The following is a 22420-nucleotide window of genomic DNA, read 5'->3' as shown; positions in this document are numbered from 1 at the left end:
GTTTTTACAAAACATTATTTAAGTAAACATCAGTTTTCGACAATATAGTTGTGATAAAGATAACTGATTGGCATCGATTTTTAACCAGTTTCATTGGTTGCAATAATTTAACGCTTGCAGTTTTCGATTGCAGTAAGCGCTTTTTCGCATTATTTCATTGAAACAAAGACTAATGTGAATTTTATTGAAATCAAAATACAGCTGTGGCCGCCTTAAGTGCCCATTGAATTTGTGTGGGATCCATAACTGGCATTTAGTGTTGCTTTACAAAAAACAAAAAACTACAAATTGTGTACTGTGCGTTGTTGAATTATTTAGTAGGTCGCGTGGCATTCTAAGCAACTGCAAGAAACACCAGCCGAAACACCAAGCCGCACAAAGTTGTGCCTTGATTTGCTTAGACATGGGTGTGGGTTTTGTCTGTGAGTGAGGACTAGGTTTATTGTGCATCATGAAAAAGGTTAACCAGAAGTTTCAGGCAATATTTTTGCAAACGTGCGCAGCTTGATGTAATAAAACTGCAGCACAAAAGTTTTTGAAGATTCCAAGTTGCGTTTATATTTTTAGGCAGTCTAGAAATTTAGCAGTTTATTGTTGGCTCCAGTAGGTTAGTGGACAGCGTGAGGGTCAGTCTGGATGCTGACTACCCGTCACGCCGTGCGTCACAACGGCTAACGCACGTCATTTGGGACTGCCTTCACTCTGGACGCAGCGTCGCTATCGCCTTGTGCACACATGAATATTACATTCGCAGTGTTTTCATATGGAACGTTGTTTACACAATAGATCTCGTACATTGCTTCGACATTCCTTGTATTACTGAAACCGTGATTTCACGTGTGTGTTGTCGAGCCGAAAAAACAGGGAGGTTTCGATAATGTTTGTCGAACGCCTAACGTCATTTTACGACGTTTTTTTACAAGCCCATGCTCGTGTAGAAAGCAAAAAAACGTCGACCATTGCTTTTATGAAAGTTAGTGTTTATAAAAAGTAGACCCAAGTTAATAAACTGCTGCGATTTTAGATACAGCCTTCACGTTCCTTCATGGGCTTGTGTATAAATATAGTAAAAAGTTTTTGTAGTTTATCTTGCACTGTGCTGACTTCAAATACAGCTGCTTGTGCCTAATCAGCGTAATTTGATCTGTTGTCTGCCATTCACATCATTGCAATTAAGCAGCCATTCCGAGCTTGATGAGGATACATGCTGTCCCTTGGCGGCAATAGCTTTAATGTGAAGTAGCATGGCAAGATAATCCCTCCAATGTGGTCTGTCATCAATCGAATAGAGCCATATGCCGGAACAAGTGGATCTATACGTCGTCACCTAAAGAACCTTTCTTTCTGAGTACTTACGTCGCTAGTGAATGAAAACGTCCAGAGCACCAACGTTTTCGATAACATCGACATTGTACGCTGGTGATAGAGAATGTGGTTTGTGTGTTGTTGAGTAGATAACCCAAGAACGCGTGGCAACCTTCTGCTGATAAAACGGCACTAGCTGCGACTAGCGAATCGGTATAAGTAAACTGTGGGTATAAACACCTTCGTACCTCGTTAGAAGGCAGATTTCGTTTTACTGAGAGGTTTTTTCTTGCAGTTTATTTACACTTAAGCGAAGTGAATATCAGGTTGCTACACAGGCGCTGTGTTATTTAGCATCCTTGCATAACTCTGCTTGTGAGTACAGTTCCAAGAACCGCAAAGCGTCCTTGTGTTTCAGCTGCTGGTGCGGTTGGATATCTTGCGTGTTTGACTCAAGATACGAAAAAACGTCAAATCATTGGTAATTGGATTTCGAGTCAGGGACCATTCGACCTATATCCTAACATGAAATCAAAACAGCCCCGCTTTCCCAATATAAATCCTATTTGGACCTCAACCAGCTGCTGGCCAGTTAGAGTCCAAGTATAGCTAATTTCTTGATCCGAGTGTTGCAGCGGGCGCGTCGCTCCCAGCTTTACTATTAATCAGTCTATGGTGGAGAATGAGTGTCCTCAAACAGTCACCAATACCCGGCTTAACGCAAAGGATGCAAAACCCTGTGCCTCATTTGACCCCTACTAACCAGGCGCACGCTCCCAATTGAGCTTCACCATGTAGGCCCGTGGCCCGATGACGCGATTTGACAGCTGCTCTTTCTAAAACAAGCTACTGGGATCGTGTGTAGGCCAAGATACCGGCGTAATGGAACTGCTCATTAGCACTGCCGAACCCTTGCGCAACGCGCGTGAAGTAACAGTTGCAGAGCTCTTCGGTACAGAGTGGGCGCAAGGTCTCATTAGCCGCAGTTAGTTACGTTGGACAGTTACTTTGTGCAGCCGCAATGCAAGAATAGTAGCTCTTGTTCCGACGTTTTGAGGTAACATTATTTAAATGTAGTTAGCTGATAGAATAGCAGAAAATTAAACAAAAGTAAGCCTTTAAACCATGCTTGCAGAAGTCTGCAGAGACTGATGAAACAGTTTGGCACAATCCCCACAGCTTTAGTTAACACCGTTGGTAATGTTGGTGGTTCAGGACACAGGAATAGCAAGCTGACGCCTTATCTCCCAGGAGATTTTTCTGTGACGTATTAGCTTGGTGCTAAACGGGCCGCAGTTGCTTAACCAGCAGCCCTGTATCTGTTCGCGTGCTGTTGGTGACAATGAATTCCAATTCGTTGGGTTGTAAGGTTTAATACAGTTTTTCAACCGTTGGAGCTAGGACCCAAAAGGGTCTGCTAAATTTATTAGGATTTATGTGCAGACATGTAGCTGGTATGGAACAGCTAACGTTCAAGTCATGGATTCAGACCGTGTGCTGCGATTGACACGTCTGTTTGTGTGACAGGATTAAACGGTCTGCTGGTACAGTTATTAGCTGCTTAGCAACGATCCACGCAGACGGATTCGCGTGTCTGCAAACTCAGTCTGCGACCAAGTGCGGTTATCGAATCTCGGTGGGTCTATGAATTATTTATTGATTGCTTCTTTTGCATGGCACCAGCGTGTAATAGGCCCTCGTGTGAGTGTTACGCAAGGCGGTAAAGATGAGAGACGACGTTGACCAGCACAAGTTTTTTGTCACCTCAACAAATTTGAGTCTAACGCCCTGTTGTTTCACCACATTGTGTCGAATGTTTTAAAGTAATCGTAATACGTTATCAATGTGGTATTTTTATCAAAATCCTATGTTTAACAGCGGTGATTAGTAAAATTCTTGACACTTTGTCAAACAAGGTTTAAATTCCAGCTTTTTGTTTAGAATCCTATAGACCTTTAATTGTCAGTCCTCTGCTTTGTAAAATGCTTATGTATTTCTGATAAAAAGCATTAAGTATTGAGAAGCAGTGGAACATTGCTCGGTCAGTATGCAAACGAACGGTGCAGAATGCCTGGGCCTAACCGGGAAAACGAACAAGACTTCAGGGTTTCAAACCATCACAAAGTCGTGGATGTCCCGTATCACGGGTGGCATATGCTTATGTGTGTTCACCTTGGTGTTCCTGGACATGCCCTTGACCACCTTTGCGCAGCGAAAAAGCCCAGAAGATGACATTGATCGCTGTGATCCGAACATCACTAGCAGACCGCGAGTGTGTGAACGCGGTCTTATGCTTCCAGTGTGGCCACCAGCAGAAACCGCCCTGCTAACAAACGCCGACATTGCAGCGCGAGCAATCGTGTATCTTCTATCTCTCGTCTTCCTCTTCCTTGGTGTATCCATCATCGCTGATCGCTTCATGGCGTCCATCGAAGTCATCACTTCTAAGGAGAAAGAAGTCGTCTATAGGCGTTCCGATGGAGAGTTTGCAACCACCACTGTCAGGATTTGGAACGAAACCGTTTCCAATCTCACTTTAATGGCTCTCGGTTCCTCGGCACCAGAAATCATGCTCTCGGTGATCGAGGTAATGCGCAAAGGCTTTCACGCCGGAGATCTTGGTCCTTCTACTATCGTTGGTAGCGCTTCATTCAACCTGTTCATTATCATCGCCATTTGCATGTACGTGATTCCGGACGATGAACATCGTAAGATTAAACATCCTCGCGTATTTTTTATTACTGCCGCCTGGAGCATCCTTGCGTACATTTGGCTGTACATTATCCTGGCTGTGAGCTCCAGAGGTATTGTCGAAATTTGGGAAGGCGTTCTTACCTTTCTGTTCTTTCCCATTCTGGTCGTACTGGCTTGGATTGCCGACCGTCGTCTGCTCGTCTACAAGTACATGCACAAGCGCTACCGCACCCGCCATAAAAAGATCATCGTCGAGACAGAGGGGGGAGCAGAACCCGAAGATCACAAGAACTCAGACGGTGTTGCCATGGTGAACATGGGTGACGGAGAGGACGATACGCTACAAGACGAGCACGCGGTACAATTTTTAGATGGCAATGACGTGATTGATCCCGAAAGCAACCGCAAGACGATGATCCGCCTGATGCGGGAACTGAGGAAAAAGCATCCCGACGCTGACATGAACGAGCTTGCTAAGCTGGCGAGTGCCGAGACATTGAACAAGCAGACCAAGAGCAGGGCTTTTTATCGAATCCAGGCCACGCGCTTGATGACCGGCGCTGGAAACATCCTTAACAAAGGAAAAAACGAACAAATGAAGTCGGTGAGTGGATTGTAATAAGTAGAGTCTGATTTCAGTGTGCATTGTCAACCCAAATTTGTGTAGCGGTTGCATCAATATGGAACCGATATTTATGTTTCATATATCCTCTGACATGTGATGCAATGTTTTTAGGATGACACGTTGTCAAATGTGCTGGAAGATGTTGATGACTCGGTGGCGAAAGTCTCATTTGATCCTTCCGATTACAAAGTGATGGAGAATTGCGGATACGCGAAGCTTTTTGTACGTATATCTACCAATTCCAAACCCGACTAAATATCCGCGGGGCTATGAAGCGGTATAAAAGACAAGTGGATCGCTGTGTAGTTTGCATCACCGCGTCAATTGATCGATAGCTTTAGATGCAAAAGACCTTTTCAGGTGTTTTGGTCTTTAAACAAAAACACCAATGTGTGCATAATCGATGTTGTAGAAACCTTGCTTCTTTCGGCTTGTATTGCAGGTCGAGATATATGTCAGATTTTGTATTAGTTTCTATTCTATGTGTTTTTTTTTAAATACAGCTTTAATATGCAAACTGAAAAACAAATCAGCCATGACAAAGTTTACTTTCTTTAAAAATGATATGTGTTTTCTGAATGGATTATTTTTGAACTTGAAGGTCGTGCGAAGCGGAGGAGACTTGAACTCGACCTTGTACGTCGACTTCGCGACTGAGGACGGCACAGCCAACGCCGGATCTGACTTTGAGTTGACAGAAGATACGGTGGTGTTCAAACCGGGAGAGACGATTCGCACCATCAAAATTAAAATTCTAGATGACGACATCTTTGAAGAGGACGAGTACTTCCGAGTAAAACTGTTCAACGTACGCACCGGATCCCCCGATGGCATGTTCGACACCAACGGTGACTCGAAGCAGATCGCCCGTCTCGAGCCTCCCGCCGTCGCTAATGTGGTGATCTTGGACGACGACCACGCGGGTGTTTTCTCCTTCCCCGAGCCAAAACAAACGGTAAGTCTTGCTTAGAAGGCTGATGATCCGTTTCAACCCGCGTCCATGCTCAGATGAATAGTCTTTACTGGCGTGGCGAGGAATTTAAACAAGGGCGGCGGCGAAAACGTGCCCATTGTTGAAGTTAGGTGCAATTCATCTCGCTTCGTGTTCTAAATATACCACCTTTGTGTGTGGCAGTATGCGACGGCGTCTGTCGCTCAGGCTCTACAGCTCGAATGTCCACGGCCGCCTTACGCTACAATGCCTTCCCCTGTTATGATAGGTGTCGATTTAGCGTTGCAAACAAACCAAAGTGCGTCATCGCAATAGCTTGAAAAACCTTGTTGGCATAATCCAGATGTGGTTTGCAAAAATACCCCAGACGATGAGTAAAATGTAGCTGCACTAATCGTTATCTTGTGTAACCTTCGTGGCCTACATGTTGGGGAAAGTGGTTTTATATTGATATTTTTTATGTGATGTCTCAATGAAAAAATCATTTTGTATCTGTTACCTTTGCCAAGTACAGATCTTTTGAAACGTTTACTCAATTGCAATCGGTTTGGAGTAGTTTAAACATCACCGACAGGGTTTGCGACCGCCTGATTAATATTTTACTTACGATGGCAATCTTTTTTCTAACCTTAGGTAAGCGAGGGCGTGGGAATCTTGAAGGTGGAAGTGGCAAGAAACTCTGGGGCTCGTGGTAAAGTTCTTGTACCGTATAAAACCGTCCCGGGAACAGCTAAAGGTGGCGGAGAGGACTTTGTTGATGCCATTGGTGAGCTGGAATTTGAAAACGACGAAACAACGTAAGTACAGCGTCCGTCCTCACTTGCAATTAAGGCTATTTTCTTGTGTAGACTATTAAATATACATAAGATGACATATGTTTTTTTAACTGGTTGGTATACTTATCTTGTTTCCTTTCATTTCTCCTTTATTCTTTTCGCTGGTGCACCTATATAGTGCAACAAATTGCGGTCATGTTTCTTGCAGCTGCTCGAACCCGCAAACGAGGTCAATACATTCACAAGACGCACATACACATAGCTCGTTAAATAATGCAGACGCCCTGCACCCAAAAATGCAACCAAGTGTAGATTTCGTCTCTGCTCAGAACCATTAGAGTTATCCGGGAGCACAGCCGTGCATAATTAATGGTCCGTTTGTCTGCTTCCGGGCCAACGTAGGGAACCATGCGACTCTGATGCGAAACCAACTTGTCTTTGAATTCTAATCAAACGTCTCAGTAATTGACTGCAAACTGTCGCATGCTCCATGATCCGACCACGAGGCAAAAAGTCACAAGTCATTTAACTTCGACTAAGAGGTTGCAATTTGGCGCCCTCTGGTCGACTTCAATAAATAATTTATCTTCTCTATTTTAACGTCACTGCCGCCAAACCACTCCGATTTGATTTCAAGAATTAACTACACGCGCCGCATAATAGCAATCGAAATCCAGTTCTCTTTTGTGCAACTTCGAAGCCTTAATTTGCTCCTCTTGGGGAATGGTTTAAGACTTTAAGTTGAGGCTGTCACATCGTGTGTGCATCGATGCTCTTTAGAGCCATCATTTGTCCAATAACGCCGTTAACTAAAATTTAATCACATCTTTTTATTGTGTTAATTTAAAGCGAAAGGGTAAACACTACATATAACTTTCACTGACTTGACTCATAACGCTCAATGGTTACAGTGTATTACTTTTTTACATGTAACTGTATTAGCAAACCGTTTTTGCGTTTGACCCTGAACCGGTGTGTAAATTTACGATCTTAAACACTTGCGTCACAACCAGACGCTTTAGTGAAATATGCGTTTAACAGCGGGACAGAAACGCATCAATTCACGGTTGCTCGCGTTCCACGCCATTTTAATATCTTCTGTCAATATATTTGTTTAAGTGAAACAATATCTCGCACATTGAGGCGGGTACTTAACCCGGCGATAAAAATACCCTTGTTTGTGGAGTAAGCTTACTCTGTTTTTGTTTCGTTGAACAATACCTGTTAGTGTTGCAACTATGCCAGCAACTTTACCGTTTGTGCGTTCTTTTTTTCGGGTAATGGCAGAAAGTGCATCAGCATACAAATCGAGGACGACGAAGAATACGAAAAGAACAAGTCTTTCTCAATCGAACTTTCTACCCCCCGTCTGGTTGTAGAGACCCTTGAAGGGGAATCAGGTTGGCCATCTTTTCTCACCATCGCCTGTCGTGTGTATCACGTGTGTTGTGCCTGTGTCCTTTTCGTTGCTAGTGCGTCTGACCACAGGTGTTGGCTAATGCAGGGCTTTCGTCCAAGCTCGCATGCTTTGTTCTGTCATCGTCAGTGAGAGAGTGTGCTGTGAATCTGTGAAGTGCGGTTGAGTCGCGATTGCTGCGACTTAGGTCTTGTCAAATGCACGGAGCATCTGCATAGGTGCAAGTCGTAAATGTGTAAGTCTGTAAGCAATGTAGTTTAGCAACCCCTGCTCTGAAATCCTCACTTAGATTTCGATAATTCTCTTTGGCAACACCATAGCAGAGTTCTGTTAATGTTGGGAAGATTTTCGTCCTTGGGCGTGGAAGTAATTGCAACCATGTTTTGCGGGGTTTCGTGGCAACGCATTGCTGGCATTATCGCAACGCATTTGTCTCGTCACATAATGCCAGTTGCTGCGCCGTGGCGTTTGCCAACTGATAGCACAAATGGTAGACCTTGCTTTTGCTCTTAGTTAATTAACAGCTGTACGCAATCTCCGCGTCCCTCTATATTTAGACGAAGTGTGAAAGTGCAGGGTCCTACGCTGCTTTAGGAGCTGGCTATCAACGTCGAGCATCCACTACTGTTTGTTAGATCACGCTTTTTGCGTATTTGACGTTTTGTTGCAGAAAAGGTCAATCGAAGCTTTTAACTCACGCTCCAGCTAACATACACAAGCAGCTACCTCTAATAGCCCGTGCCTGTTTTACGCATATACACTAGCATGGAGTCAATTTCACGATTTTTCGGAAGTAAAACTGTCTTGAATGACCAAACCTTTGCTGTTGTTGGGTTTTGAACATCGGTTTCAGTTTCACCACAACAAAGATAACGTTTTACGAATGCCTTTCATGAGGAATTCAGCTTGCGTGAAATGTACGCCGCCGCAGCGTAAATGCCGCGGGCCTTAGTTGTAGGATCCTTTGTTTGCCATTAAACAAGATCCGCTGAGGTGGACGTGCCCAGACTGCGAGGAGACGCACGGAACGTAATCGAGACCGCGCAAGAGAGTGTTTGCGTCAAAACCAGAGATAGTGCGCCTAATAATGTGTAAAGCAAGCGTCTCGAGTACTTTTTCTTTATCTCTTCTTTATCCCAATGCTTTCTGCCTTAGCGTTTTCTATCGGCCGCCTGGCTAATCGCATTGCTCTCTCTGTACCAACCCATAACTATTACCAAAAGTTAACTTCTTCGAGGCTATTCGTGTTTTATTCTTAAGATTAATTTCTCAAAATAACAAATTTATTTTACCCAAAACGATTGTCGCTGATGCCAATTTTGGCTTTCGAACAGGATCGATATTTCAGTGCCGATCGTTGACAGCAACCTTTACCACAAACACGCAAAGTTCCGGATTGAGCTCGGCCATCCTTATGTCCCAAACAAGTCGGTTGGTGAGTTTACTCTACCTTGGCCTTATTCCTGGTTGCAGGGAGCATATGAAACTCCTGGCGTAAACAAGCATTTTCTGCGGTACTAAATCGATTTATTGGAGTACGAATTCGATTGTTCGAATTTGACCGTATACTTACAGTACTTTATGGTAAATTAAAACAACATTTTGATTTGACTACACAAAAGTACGTTTCTAAGTTTGGTTTTAACACAAGAGCAAGTTCTATATGCCTTGACGACCCAAAACAAAAAGCGCTCTTGCTCAGTCACAAAAAAGCGAATGGTATTTCTAATTTGAGTTCCACACTTTAACAGATTGTTTTACTAAGCACGGAATGCCCTGTACGTGACCATGCGCACTACCAGGTCGATTGTGCTTTTTTATCCATTTGCATGTTTGTGTTTGTAGCGTTTGTACAATAGGGTTTTCTGTGTTTTCACTTACGTTAGCCGTTCACGTACCGAAGCTCATGCACTCCGCGCACGATAAAAGGTTCACTTGTAGTATAATGTTGTTTTTCTAAAAACAAATTTTATTAAAGCAACAGTTTACAGGCAAATTTTATTTTCGGTGCTTTGCACAAATACATTAACGCCGCCATCTCACTAATTTACATTCGTTCGTGGAATCGCACAGGAACTGACGCCGGTAGTGACTCAGGAATAAACGGAAAGGACGACGATGAATCTTCCAAGCTTATTTCCGAAGAGGAAGAAGAAGCAAGAAGGATAGCAGAGCTCGGAAAACCCCGATTGGGCATCAATCCATGTGTAGAAATTGTGATCGAGGAAAGCTACGAATTCAAGGTACTTTAAACAGTTAAAAACCTATCTAGTGCACCTGAATACAAATTGGGATATGCGTTTAAAAACAGTGATGCGGGTGGGAGTGCGATAATAAATGGTTGTTGTGCTTTCAAGTTCTTAAGATGACAGACCAGTCAATTTACAACTATGTTGATCTTGCAGAACACGGTTGACCGGTTGATAAAGAAGGCAAATCTCGCTGTAATCGTAGGAACTTCATCTTGGAGGGAACAGTTCGTCGATGCACTCACTGTAAACGGAGGTGTGTCAGTGTTTGTATTAACAAGCTTTTGTACCAATAATGTTAAAACCTTTAGGGCAATTGCATACTCATTATGGGTACCCTTTTGAAAGATCAAACGACATACGCACTCAACTTTCATCAAGTTCAAAATTAAACTGGTTTAGCCACTTTTAAATCCCAACGTTGAGTGACTTTGTTAATCAACACAAAGTCTTGTGTGTAGATCTATCTATAGAACGACAAATAGTTTGTTTCCAAACTCAATCCGATTAACAAAACACTTCACGCTTTGGATCATTCTCACCTGTGGAATAACCACGAAAGAACAACAAAGCCCAATTGGCGATGACGCATTTGGCCCGAATCCCAACCTTTATCGTTGCTCGATGCGACCTTGAGGCTTGTTGCTGAAGGGCAATGTTGCGCAAGGTCGTATTATTTTCGTCATCATTCACAATCGTGGTGATGAAAGGACCTGGCCCAGATTCAACTAAACTGTAACTTGTATGTCATAGGTGAGGACGATGAAGGTGATGACGAGGGCGAGTCCGAACCTACTTGCTTTGATTACGTCATGCACTTCCTGACGGTCTTCTGGAAGGTAATTCAAATGTATAAAGTTACTGTGTTTTGAACTGGTGCCTGAAAAATGGCTCTCTTGCTCTTTTTCGTAAACGTGTTAATGTTAACATGTGACATGCATTAAACCAATACTTGAAACATATTTAAACTGTAAAAACTTTTCGTTATAGAGAGTACATATCATTAACCGTTTAACCCAAGAGGCTTTGGAAATTTCATCAAAGCATTTCGGGCACAATTGGTCGTTTTGATGAAAACCTCCGGTTACAGTGAAATGTGTACCTAAAGCACGTCTGTTTTCCAGCTTTTGTTTGCTTTTGTTCCGCCGACCGATTACGTGGGAGGTTGGGCCTGTTTTACCGTTTCCATTATTCTCATTGGATTCCTTACTGCCGTCATCGGCGACGTGGCTTCGCATTTCGGTTGCGTCGTAAACCTCAATGACGCGGTCACCGCCGTCACTCTTGTTGCCATGGGAACCAGTGTACCCGGTAAGTGATAGGTTTGCAGGGAATTTTGAACAAAATACAAAATATATTTGGCAGGCTTTTGCTTTTTTGCGCTGCACCTTAAAGATAGCCCAATGTGCTAAGGTGTCGATAATAAATCTAGATATGGCAACATATGGTTGCATACGTAAAACAATACCTCAGGTAACTCAGGGACATTCATGAAAACATACTCATGCCAAGTTTAAACTTGCCTAATTGACGCCGTTTTTTTGCGCGTGCAGACACTTTTGCGAGCAAAGTGGCGGCAGTGGGCGACGAATATGCTGATGCTTCAATAGGCAACGTGACCGGCTCCAATGCCGTCAATGTCTTCCTCGGTATCGGGATTGCATGGACAATATCGGCCATCTACTGGATGGTGGTGGGAGCTGACGAGGAAGAGCGTTACTTTCGCGTCCGACCGGGCAACCTTGCCTTCTCCGTTACTGTGTTTTCCGTGTTTGCCGTCATCGCCGTTGCCGTGCTCATGATCCGACGCAAGTCAAAGAGAGTGGGCGCAGAACTTGGCGGTCCGCGCAAATACAAGATCGCAAGCAGCCTTGTTTTCGTGATGCTGTGGGTCATCTACATTCTGCTCTCGGCCCTTGACAGTTACTGCATCATCAAAACCTTTTAAAGGGTCGCCTCGCCACTGTTGCGCTCATGCAGTGTTGGCGGGATCGAACGCGAATCGTCGCGAATCAAACGCTGTGAACATCCCGGGACCGTTCGACCACGCTTCAGAGACGTGTTGCACGTTGTGTTTTCGGGTCTGGTTTTGTCATATCAGTTGATTTTTGTCACTGACTGCCGCGATCGATTTGGGTGCACTTTCGTAGAGCAAAACGAATCGAAGATAAAGGTTGGCAGCACTTCTGTGTCCACGGTAAGACGACACATCACTGTGTTCCGACCCGTTGCTGGATGCCGTCGTGCTGCTGTACAATAACCCTTTCTCAGCATGGATTCAGGCGCGAATGAATGGTGCTATAGTTTTGCACAGCATGTCACATTTAAGTTGCCGCACGCTCCCGCAATTTCGGGGATGAATTCTTCCCATCTTATTTCGCGTTTCTCTATCTTTCGCTATTCTTGCCAATGCTTGTCGACCTAACCGTAATGTGATTTGTCAACTACTTGAATACACGCGCAAGATAGGGTGTGTGCGATGCACATACTTCGTTACACAACTGTAGACTGGACATCAAGTGAATACCATTACTGAGTATGTTCAAACAAAAATATATATGTTACACCTCCGTACAGCAATTGGCTTTTAAAAATGCCTTTTAGTTTGTAACAGTTGATTTGGTGAACCTACATCCTTTTAAAGGTGTGCGATTCCAAGTTACCCTATTTGCACCAAGTGGTTTGAAATGCGTATCGCCGTTTGAATTGCAGGCGTGTTACTTTTGTTAAATCTTTGTGTTTTATGCTTTGTGATTGACATGTCACACTTCGTAAGGAATGCTTGTTACGTTGAGGCAAACATGGGCAACTGTCTCTTTTGGTGTTTCAGAACGCTCATGGCGTCGGAGTTCCTTGTCCTTTATTTTTTGCGATATTTTGTGCTATTTATTTCCGCTCATCCGCTGTTCTTTTACTTTGTGTTATAATGTCACTAGTTTGTTTGTGCGCCTTTGTCGCAGTAATCGCTCCGGAATGTTTTCTTTTTATTTGGTTACTGAACGAGCTCAAGAGCGCCGTCATGCGACTTTTGTTTGACTTGTGTAAGTTTTTAAGAAACTTGTCTATTTATAGAAACATATTAAATTTCTGGTTTGACAGAGTAGCGTCCTTCTGTGCCAAATAATGAAGTCATCATAAACATACAGCAAAGTAAACCAATATTAGGCCCCTAGGCTGCTCTAAAATATAATTTACAAAGTTAATGATATAAAGCATTTTTGTAAGCTTATTTTTAGCAAATATTCACATGAAAAATAAAACGGCAAATTAGCTTAAAAGTCCAGCGATGTGTTAAAGACATTTGGAAGTTGGAACAACCAGATAATTCTGGACTATTTTGGTTGCTTGCATTATTACGCCTAAATGAAAAACACTAAATGTTACTAGGTAGCAACAACTTTATATTGCACTAAGGTGCTTACTAATATAATAATTGTGTTTTCTGGAAACACCTAACCAACCGAACAAAAAAGCACAGACAACTGAAACAAAATTGTCAATTCTATTGAAACAATTAGTTTCACGAATCAGAGTGAAAAAGATCGGCCTTTAAACATTCCACTTGATTTGATTCTTAGATAGATGGTGCTGTTGACACTTGACAACATGTAAACAGTTTTTTCGACAAGTAAAATTTTCTGCGACTCTCATGTTAGGTTGCTGCAACATGTTTATGAGTTGGTCTGTATGGATGACTCTTAGTATGGTTGTGGTGAAACAATGCTACAAATAGAAATGGTAACGTTATTTGTTTATGACCCTTTGAATAGTCCATGTTTAATTGATATATTCTATGTTTAATTTATTAATAATATGAACATATTAACATACTGATACTGGTAGTCAGTGATAAAACAAAAATCTCAATGTGATCACCAATAGTGTAAAGGTTGTGGACACCTGAGTTATGACTTAAAGGTAATGTTATTGTTTTTTTTATTACAGGTTTTGACAAATAAATCATGTTTGATCTGAGCAAAAACAGCTTTATGTTAATGACTGATAAAAAGCGACTGTTAATGTAAATTTGGATATATGCAAAATGTCAACAACAAAAGTGCCATTATTAAATGACTACAAAAGAGATTTTGTGCTGCGAAGGATCCCACAAACATTACTTGGAGGAATTAACTTAAAGCTCAGTTTTAAGGCTCCCTTCTATGTATATGTTTTCCAACTGCTGCTTTGGCTTATGCCATTTGTTGTGGGAGGCATCTTTACCATTGCTATTGAAGTTGGTGGTCTAAACTCAGTAGTTGGCAGTGCTATTGCTGGCTCTCTTGTTGGTTTATTTGTGCTGGGATTACAGGTAAGAATGATGTAAGTACGACAAGTATAGGTTAAACTTTTCTTTTTGTTTAACCGGTAAATATAAACAAAACATCTGACATTCACTCTTTGTGTGTTATAAAAAACCTGTGTTGGGTAGCTGATATTACCAAAATGGTTTGTTCATATTTGCAAATTAAAAAAGGAAATTTTATGAAATGTCTTTGGCAACAACACTATATTGAAGTATAAGTTAAAATAAAAAAAATGGTGTACTACCATAAACTGATCAGTAAATGTTGTTTAATAACCAGGATCTTTCTCAAAGTGAACAATTTAAAGCCATAAAAACGTAATGAAGAAATTGGTTTATTTTTTAGATTGCTCACATCATATTGTCAAGAAGGAACACACCAATATTAGCAAATGGTGACAAGTCATCAAACCAACAATTGAAACAGCTGTTAGCGGAGGAGGATGAAATATTTTTTGATTCCTGTTGTTCTTACACAACTTTTCAATTTGTTGTTCCACCAAAGAAGTGAGCAGTTTATACAATTTGTTAACCAGACAAAATTAGTTGCACTTACAAAACAATAAAATAACATTTGTATTTCAGATACTGGATAAACAGCATTCTTCATGCAATTTTAACAGCATTACTATGCGGCATAGCGGTACACTACAACTTGCCCAGTGTGTACAACAATTTATATGGGTTCAACACTGGTGCCACTGTAATACTATTTATATTTTCTTGGATAACAATCTCCATTGCCGAATTTCCACTACTTGCTGGTGGAGTGCCTCCTGAAGTAGCAACTTTTCACTTTGTTGATAATTGGGAAATTACTTCTATTTCCAGAATGTTCCATGTCATACTTTTTTATGTATTTCATATTGTTCAAATGTAAGTTGGTAAATAGCTTTATGCCTGATTACCTGAATGTCAATCATTTCTATGTTTTACAGCTATATACCATCATTTGGTGTTGCCAATCAGGTCCTGCACATTTTGTTTCTGTTTTTACCTTTTTTGTGGCTGTCTGGTGTTTTGCCTCCAATTGATTCTCTCATTATCTGGCTCATGGAACAACTTCTTATTTTCGCCTTTGGTGCATCACCTGTTGCAACTGATGCAAGGTCTTAAAGAATTAAAGCTCTACTTATATTTAGGAATGGGTTGGGATATCTGTTGTGTTCTGTTTGGCTGAGTCTTAAGCACTTTATATTAATACTAATGCCCAGAAAAGCATTTTTTGGCTACACCAATATTAATAATAATAGATTGTTTTGTGAAAAAAAGCATTTTTTACCAAACTGCAGTAAACAGAAAAATGACAAAATGTAAATTTTTACTATTTCCACAGGCTGTTTATATCATTCTTCATATCAGGGCTCTTGTATATTGGTGCTGGTTTTCTTGGATCTGTGCAAAGTCTCATCTTATATTGTGCCGCATTTGGTTTTTTGTTGAGTACTGATTTGAACAGTCTGCTTATTGAAGGAATAGTAAAAGTTTTAGATAAGTGCAAAGTGATAAGGTTAGATTCGATTTTTGTTTGCAATCTTTTATTACATCAGTCTATTTTGTGATTTTGACTTTTTTAATCTTTTTTTTTAAGGTTACCAACGAAACCCCTTGATAAGAAGCCGGTTATATCACTTCTGGCATTCGCTTGGCATTGTGCAATGTTTGCAATAAATATGGCTGTTGCGGCACTTACAGTATTTTATCAAAGTCAGTTCAACCCTTCCCTAAGGCTGGCATTACAGATTTTCATTATTGTCCTGATGGTGCTGTGCCAAACTTTGGGAGACCTCCAAAAGGTGTACTTTTTCTTTCGCTTAATAAGGAATTGCATTTATCCTCAGAGCTTTAGCTCTGTTAGAGGCTTCAAGAAAAGGTATGGCTTGCAAATTGTGGTATTGAATGGATCATTTCATTGCTTTTGTCTGTTTAGACAAAAACTTCTTCATATTTTGGGCTTCATTTATTTGGGTTTGATCACCACCCTGGTGCCACTACTATTGGTCGCTTACTTGTCACCCTACTTGGTTCCCAGCACATCAACATTGCCATCATTTGTGTTGGCATTGGGGACATTCCATGCTTTTAGAATGGTAGGAAAAATTATGCACACTGTCGAATAGCTCTGATAGAAATAGCAAACAACGAAATTTACAAGTGAATTTTGTTTTGGATGTTTAGACATGGCAGAGAACAAGAGGAGCATTACTAAACATTGTTGTAATATGTGTGATTAACCTCATCACCACATACTCACCAACAACTTTTCCTTGGTATGATTTGCTGGGACTTGGCCTTCAACTCATTCTTGTGGACTTTCTAGTTGACCGGACCTTTCGATTTCTGGATAACCTTTGGTTTGCATTGACTTTGCTTGTGACATCGTGGACAGACAAGAAACAGAGAAGGTAAACATTTAAGTCTGACACGTGCTATTTCATTTGGGTACCAATTAAAAAATGTATGTATATTTTGGCAGAAAATCTTCGATGCTTTTGATTTGTGTCAACATTGTGTTCTTTCCTTTTGTAATTGGAATTGCTGCACTGTCTGCAGTGTTAGCTGCCCCAATGTTGCCTATTTTTACACTACCACTCTTTTATATTGCATTCCCTCGGCCATCCAGATTTTGGCCCTTATCACCAGGTAAGAATCTAAATTGCAAGCTTGCATAATGAGTAAGCATAAAGAGGGTTTTCAATAATGACACATACAACTTACCTTTCAAAGTTCTTCATGCCTTACCGTTTGGGTATAAGTACACAATAAAGCAAAATTGGTCACTTGGCTGATTTTTTGCATTTAATTTTGTAAAGACAGGTTTAGCTTGGATTTGTTTATTTAAACTTCAAAGCAGGGGTGGCTAACTTTTTTCACTTTAGATTGACTTTTGAGGTAGTCCAACTCTTGGGATCCAACATATTGTTTATCACCAAAGAATAACTTGGTCATAGCACTTTTTCCGAGCCATGTTTTACGTTTATTTTGTGGTTTGGGCATTATTGTTTTACTGTGCAATGAGCCTGATCTTTATAACACACTATTTCAAAAAACAGAGCTATTACCAGTACAAAGATCGACCAGTCGATCGCGATCGACGTGTTGGGCATGCCTTCGTTAAACTAACGGTTCTGGTATAGGTTTATCAGGTTAAAATGATCCTTATTTGCAGGCAAAGCTTCAGCCAATGTATGTTCGGACACAGCTTATTATCAACAAATGTCTGATGATTTGACCAGGAAGTTAGCCAAGGGAGCATACATGGGAACGCTCCACACGTTCGGGTCCATCGGTACCGACTTTCCAACCTATCTAGTTCGATCTCAAGACCGGACTTTCTGGGTTCAGGTGCGGTACATATACTCTATTATAACAGTTTTCTAACTGATATGCCTCAATGGCCTGCAAAGAAAGACGCATTTTGTAACCTATGTTGTGTGCACTTTTATCCTGTCTTCTCGAGGCATTGCGCTCGGACCTATGCATAAAATACTTGCACTTAGGAGAATGGTTGTTGCTTATGGCCTTTTTTTATGCCAAAAAATGTAACAATCTTTGTTTAAATATTGGTTTACTCTTAGGTCAAACAGAAACAGAATCCACCAAGACCGTTAAAATCTTTAGTAACACAGCCAGTATTGCCCAAAACCTACATGTTTAAGATTGGGTTGAATCTTTGTCGTGAGGCAACCTTCTGAATCTTATTGACCACAACTTAAGCGTGGCGTTTTCTTAAGGTTGTGGAAAGTGGCTACGGGTACATCAGCTTCTATGTCAAAGGTCTGGAGCTTCAGGAAACCTCATGCCACGCCCTTGAGGCGACAAGGCTAGATGATGCATGTCAGTTCGCCTTCGAGAAAAGCGACGGGCGGGCATCAGTAAAAAGGTTGGAAAAGTTTCACAAATTCTAATGACAATATATTACTGCCTTAAAACAACACATCAAGTGAAGAACGTCTGTTATGGTAACGGCATTCTAATTTAGCATGCTGGCAACTGAATATCAAAAGCAATATTCCTTTGTTCAAGTACAATAGTGTTATTGTCGTGTCAGTCTTGTGGCCATATTGATCTTCATTTGTTACATTTGTGTGACTTATACATATATATACTATAAATTATAATATGATAAGATAAATAACATAATTTTGCTTTATCAGATTTAATCCGTATCCATTCTTCTCTGGCGTTACTCCCTTAGATACAGTGTTCGTTAATGGATATTCGGACGCCAAAAACTCGTTAGCAGGTATTGTGAATTTTATTGTTGTTTTTTACGTGCAATATGCAAGCCAATATTAGACAACTCATATCACTGTATATAATGTGTTTCTAAGTACACCTGTAATTTCAGTTGTAATATCTGCTTGTAAACTTGTGTTTTTTCCTGTAGGAATCATTGACCAACCGGTAGCACTCCAGCAAATTCACAAAGACTTTGCAAAATGTCTGGTTTGGCTGCTTGTCCATTACGAGTGTTCCAATCGAAAGACCAAACCGATTCCATCAGTAGGAGACGACCACATCAGCTCTCCTCAGTCCCATGCAGAAGACCCAACTAACTCAAAACCCGCATCCACCTTAAACAAAACTAATCCGCAAAAAACAAAACCAGTCTCGCCGACTTATAGTCTAGATAGCTTGGACGAAATTTTGGCGTCGCGACCTCAAAGTCGAAAATCAAGACAGTCAGCAAAGGCAAACAATAGTCAAAAGCACAGGCCTAAAGAAGGCACAACTGGCTCGCTCGGGAGCCTGTCGTCCATCTTGGGAAGCGAAGACGGCCGTGGAGGAAACAGGGGCAGTGCTTTTCCGAAGATCCCTGGTTACGTCAGTGATGAGGAGGATTGGGAGGCGGAGAGCACGTTTTCTGACTCCGGATTTGGTCTTCCCGCTGTTGATGTTTCAGAGAGGAAAAAGACAGGGAATGGCAAAGGTGACTAAATTATTTTGATTTAAGCAGGTTTACTTTGCAAATAAATGCGAAGTCGGAATGGAAGTTGAAAATCTTAGGAGTCGAAGTCGGCTTTTAATTCGACCTTGCAACACTGCTTTGAATGAACAAGCCCAAATTCGTTTCCTAAATCATACTTTTGTTTGATTAGTTCATTTTCTGATTGTTGTATGCGTTCACAGGAACTAAAGATGCCAAAAAATAATAAATATGTATTCTTGAAAAAAACGTATACCTATTGATTCTGTTTGGCCTATGGTTTATTACACTGGATTTCTGATTGTTTTCACGAATGTTTGTTTTCAGTCGTAAAATTCCCCGCTTTGATTATTATTCCAGGAGCTGGAATTTCGAATGGGAAACAGTCGAATGGTGGGATTTCAGCCTACCCCATGTCTTGGATGCAGTTTGACATTAGCGACCAAGATCTGCGGCGTCACAATCAACTCTTCGACAGCTCTTGGTATTTTCACGTCACTTCCGTTGCCGAACGGGACACGGGGGAAATGATGTCATCAGGAGTAGAGGACGACTCGCTGTTGAACGACAGCAGAAGACTCGTGGCGGCTTGTTACCGAATTGTTAACGTACTAGGTGTGCATGTAGGGATGTTTAACTGTTGCAATGCGAAGTACAGGGGTGTGTAACGAGAAACGCATAGAAAGGGCGATGTTTGGTTTACACCAAAGTTGTAAGTTGGGCCGGGTTCAGACGGATTTGATTCGGGCCTGACTTTTCACTGTGTCGGTATTTTTTGAATAATTTTAACTAGCTAGTTGCTGGATCTGACCTAATGTCAAACAACCTTAAAACGCTTGTTCAAGACCAATTGTCTATTGTGTTTGTTGTCTCGGCCTTTCCTGAAACTTCAATGTATATGACTGTCAATCAAACCTTCGGGCCTAAACGGGCTTCTGAAAAACGATTCAGGTTCGGACTTGTACTTTCGGGATCAGGTTGGGTTCGGGCTCCAATTTCAGTCCCGTTTACAACTCTGGTTTATACGCTTAAAATAAACAACGAAACCATAGTGCAGCACCATGTTATGGTAAATAAAACTATTTCATTTTCGTTTTTTCCATATGTACTGCATGAACAATCGTTGGTTACATTCACATTTTATTAGTAGACGGTAGCGGTGTCGTGATTTAATATCACTGTTTCACAGGTGTGCCTGGAAAGGATTCTTCACTGTTAGGTGCCAGTCACATGTGCAAGGTGTTCTCGGGCGACATCCCGTGGTCGCCCGACCTCGACTGGCTGCGACAACAAACCGACCTCTACAATATTGTCATCAAAGCGCACAGGTGAGACAGAGTAAATTAAGCTGGATCAGATTTAACTGCAACCAGTTCTGCCTTGATCACCCGCTCAATTTTATATCATTTTCTGTTTGAGTCGATTCAAGTTGAGTTTATTTGATGAAAGAAAGCATAGCGACGTATTTGCACTGAAACAATCAGTACAATTGTGTTGGAATCTTGTGGAGCATAATGAGTTAAAGGAACAATGGATGGGTCAAGGTTGAAGCCACACCGTGCATATGCGGTTTTGTAAAAAGCACCCCGGAGTTTTTGCAAAACTGTATCCGGGATACTGGACTTCCGTCAATTGCTGCTTTTTGAACTCAGATCATTAAAACAAGAGTAAAATCTTTGTTATAGGTACGCCGTAAAGCTAATGTACGACCGGGCGGCTATGGGATCAATGGATGAAGCCGAGAATGAAGATTTCGATGAAACTGTGACGTCATTGCGCGAGTACGACGCCGAGTGGCACGTTGGCATGGAAACAAATGCTGAATGGGCGGACGAAGCATCACGGGGCAAATTGTCCTTGTTTACTGTGACCTATGACCCAGATAAGGTAGAAATAGACCAGAACTTTAATTTTAAAGGTAGGGTGAACAGACCCACCTGAGACAAGCTTTTACGGGAGCATACCGAGCATGCTGTTTTGCGTGCTCTTTGGCATACGTGTAAACGATTGCTAATAGCTTTAAACTATCCCAATTGCCTGCCAATGTAAACGACAACAATACGTTACTAAAGTGTGGCATGGGTATGGCCACCGAGCGAAGGTTTACTCCATCGCTAAATGGTACAATTCAAAGTTTTATGTAGTTGGTCCACCCCATTTTGCATCAAGTGTATTTCGGATAAAACATTTATATCTGGTGTACATAGTCATGTGGATCTGCCACATATTTTGTTGGACTCGATGGCGTTAGCGGTTGCTATGCTAAAATAAATTATGCAAAACGACAAATCTTTAAACAGGATGCCAACTTCAGTATAACTTTGTTACTCACAGGTTGAATACGCGGCGCGAGTTCTGATTCGTCGACAGGTCGAGGCACATGTGACATTGTTGTCATCAGCAGTTGTGCGTGGTTTGTGGGCAAACCAGTCAATCGAACTACTGTATGCCACTAATGATGATGAGGAACGTTACAGTATTCAAGCACACCCTGCACTTTTGCGCAACCTAACGGTCCAGGCTGCAGACCCACCACTTGGTTATCCGGTTTTTTCTTCCCCGCCAATTTTCGAAAGGACGTTGCCAGTGCCCATTGTGAAGGCAGATCACCTATTATGGCGTTAATGATGCTGTCATTTTTAAAACCCTGGTAAAATCAAAAATGATTTTGTCCTTGTCATTTAGAACTACTGTATTTTGAACAAACATTTAGCCCCAAACTCTGCATTTTTTTGATAATATTTTGTATTTTTTACGACTTGTACGGTACATTTTCTACATACAACCTACCTTTGCCATTCAGTTTTTTGTTTATCATAGTATATTTTTGTACATAAGAAATTTGTTCAATTATTTTTTCTACAAGTTCAACAACCCAGAGAAATGGTTGTCACCTTTTTCTGAATTTCGTACAGATTAAATCACGACCAAACAGCTATACGGCCCAGGTAATTACAGTAAATACCATAAGCAATTTTTATTCGTGCGATATTTCATCGTTTGTTGAACATCCCTCCTCTAACTTCACTGTGTTCCAGAAGCAACCTTTCCTATGCATGAGATATTGGTTGCAGGTCAACCCTTGCAATTGTGTGGTGCGAGTCTATTACCTACAACTGTAAATATAAAATTCTTCATGATGTTTTTGTTAGTTCTCTTCATAGTTGTT

General features: G+C 41.4%; 2 protein-coding genes across 3 annotated transcripts; both read left to right on the top strand.

Annotated features, from left to right (window-relative positions):
• Positions 1–3207: 3207 nt before the first annotated feature.
• Positions 3208–13116, top strand: LOC145215059 (sodium/calcium exchanger 3-like). 2 transcript variants are annotated; one of them, XM_080083702.1, is made up of 10 exons: positions 3208–4603; positions 4736–4846; positions 5226–5579; positions 6210–6373; positions 9104–9204; positions 9843–10012; positions 10175–10274; positions 10772–10857; positions 11143–11329; positions 11572–13116. In XM_080083702.1, exons 1-10 carry the CDS (start codon positions 3353–3355, stop codon positions 11964–11966), a joined length of 2919 nt encoding a protein of 972 aa, XP_079939828.1. In that variant the 5' UTR covers positions 3208–3352; the 3' UTR covers positions 11967–13116. The 2 variants fall into 2 exon arrangements, with proteins under 2 accessions (XP_079939828.1, XP_079939827.1); XM_080083701.1 differs by lacking the exon at positions 9104–9204 and adding an exon at positions 7640–7752 and having other exon boundaries at positions 3209–4603.
• Positions 13117–13597: 481 nt separating this feature from the next.
• LOC145215058 (pecanex-like protein 4) lies at positions 13598–22393 on the top strand. The gene is made up of 18 exons (XM_080083700.1): positions 13598–13756; positions 13964–14327; positions 14668–14828; positions 14907–15197; positions 15260–15430; positions 15658–15831; positions 15913–16194; positions 16252–16411; positions 16500–16726; positions 16798–16964; positions 17491–17666; positions 18056–18204; positions 18479–18567; positions 18712–19254; positions 19612–19866; positions 20441–20579; positions 20937–21138; positions 21586–22393. Exons 2-18 carry the CDS (start codon positions 14061–14063, stop codon positions 21874–21876), a joined length of 3744 nt encoding a protein of 1247 aa, XP_079939826.1. The 5' UTR covers positions 13598–13756; positions 13964–14060; the 3' UTR covers positions 21877–22393.
• Positions 22394–22420: the final 27 nt, after the last annotated feature.

Source organism: Phallusia mammillata, chromosome 2 (genome assembly GCF_965637545.1).
Source record: "Phallusia mammillata chromosome 2, kaPhaMamm4.hap1.1, whole genome shotgun sequence".
NCBI lineage: Eukaryota > Metazoa > Chordata > Ascidiacea > Phlebobranchia > Ascidiidae > Phallusia > Phallusia mammillata.
The sequence above is the reverse complement of the archived record's forward strand: the minus strand, read 5'-3'. Positions and strand labels throughout refer to the sequence as shown.

Coding starts and splice junctions, on each gene's coding strand:
- LOC145215059 (XM_080083701.1), top strand. CDS start 3,353: ATGCAAACGAACGGTGCAGAATGCCTGGGCCTAACCGGGAAAACGAAC. Junction 4,604..4,735: donor AAAACGAACAAATGAAGTCG/GTGAGTGGATTG, acceptor CAATGTTTTTAG/GATGACACGTTGTCAAATGT. Junction 10,275..10,771: donor TGCACTCACTGTAAACGGAG/GTGTGTCAGTGT, acceptor TGTATGTCATAG/GTGAGGACGATGAAGGTGAT.
- LOC145215058 (XM_080083700.1), top strand. CDS start 14,061: ATGTCAACAACAAAAGTGCCATTATTAAATGACTACAAAAGAGATTTT. Junction 15,832..15,912: donor GATAAGTGCAAAGTGATAAG/GTTAGATTCGAT, acceptor TTTTTTTTTAAG/GTTACCAACGAAACCCCTTG. Junction 16,727..16,797: donor ACAGACAAGAAACAGAGAAG/GTAAACATTTAA, acceptor ATATTTTGGCAG/AAAATCTTCGATGCTTTTGA.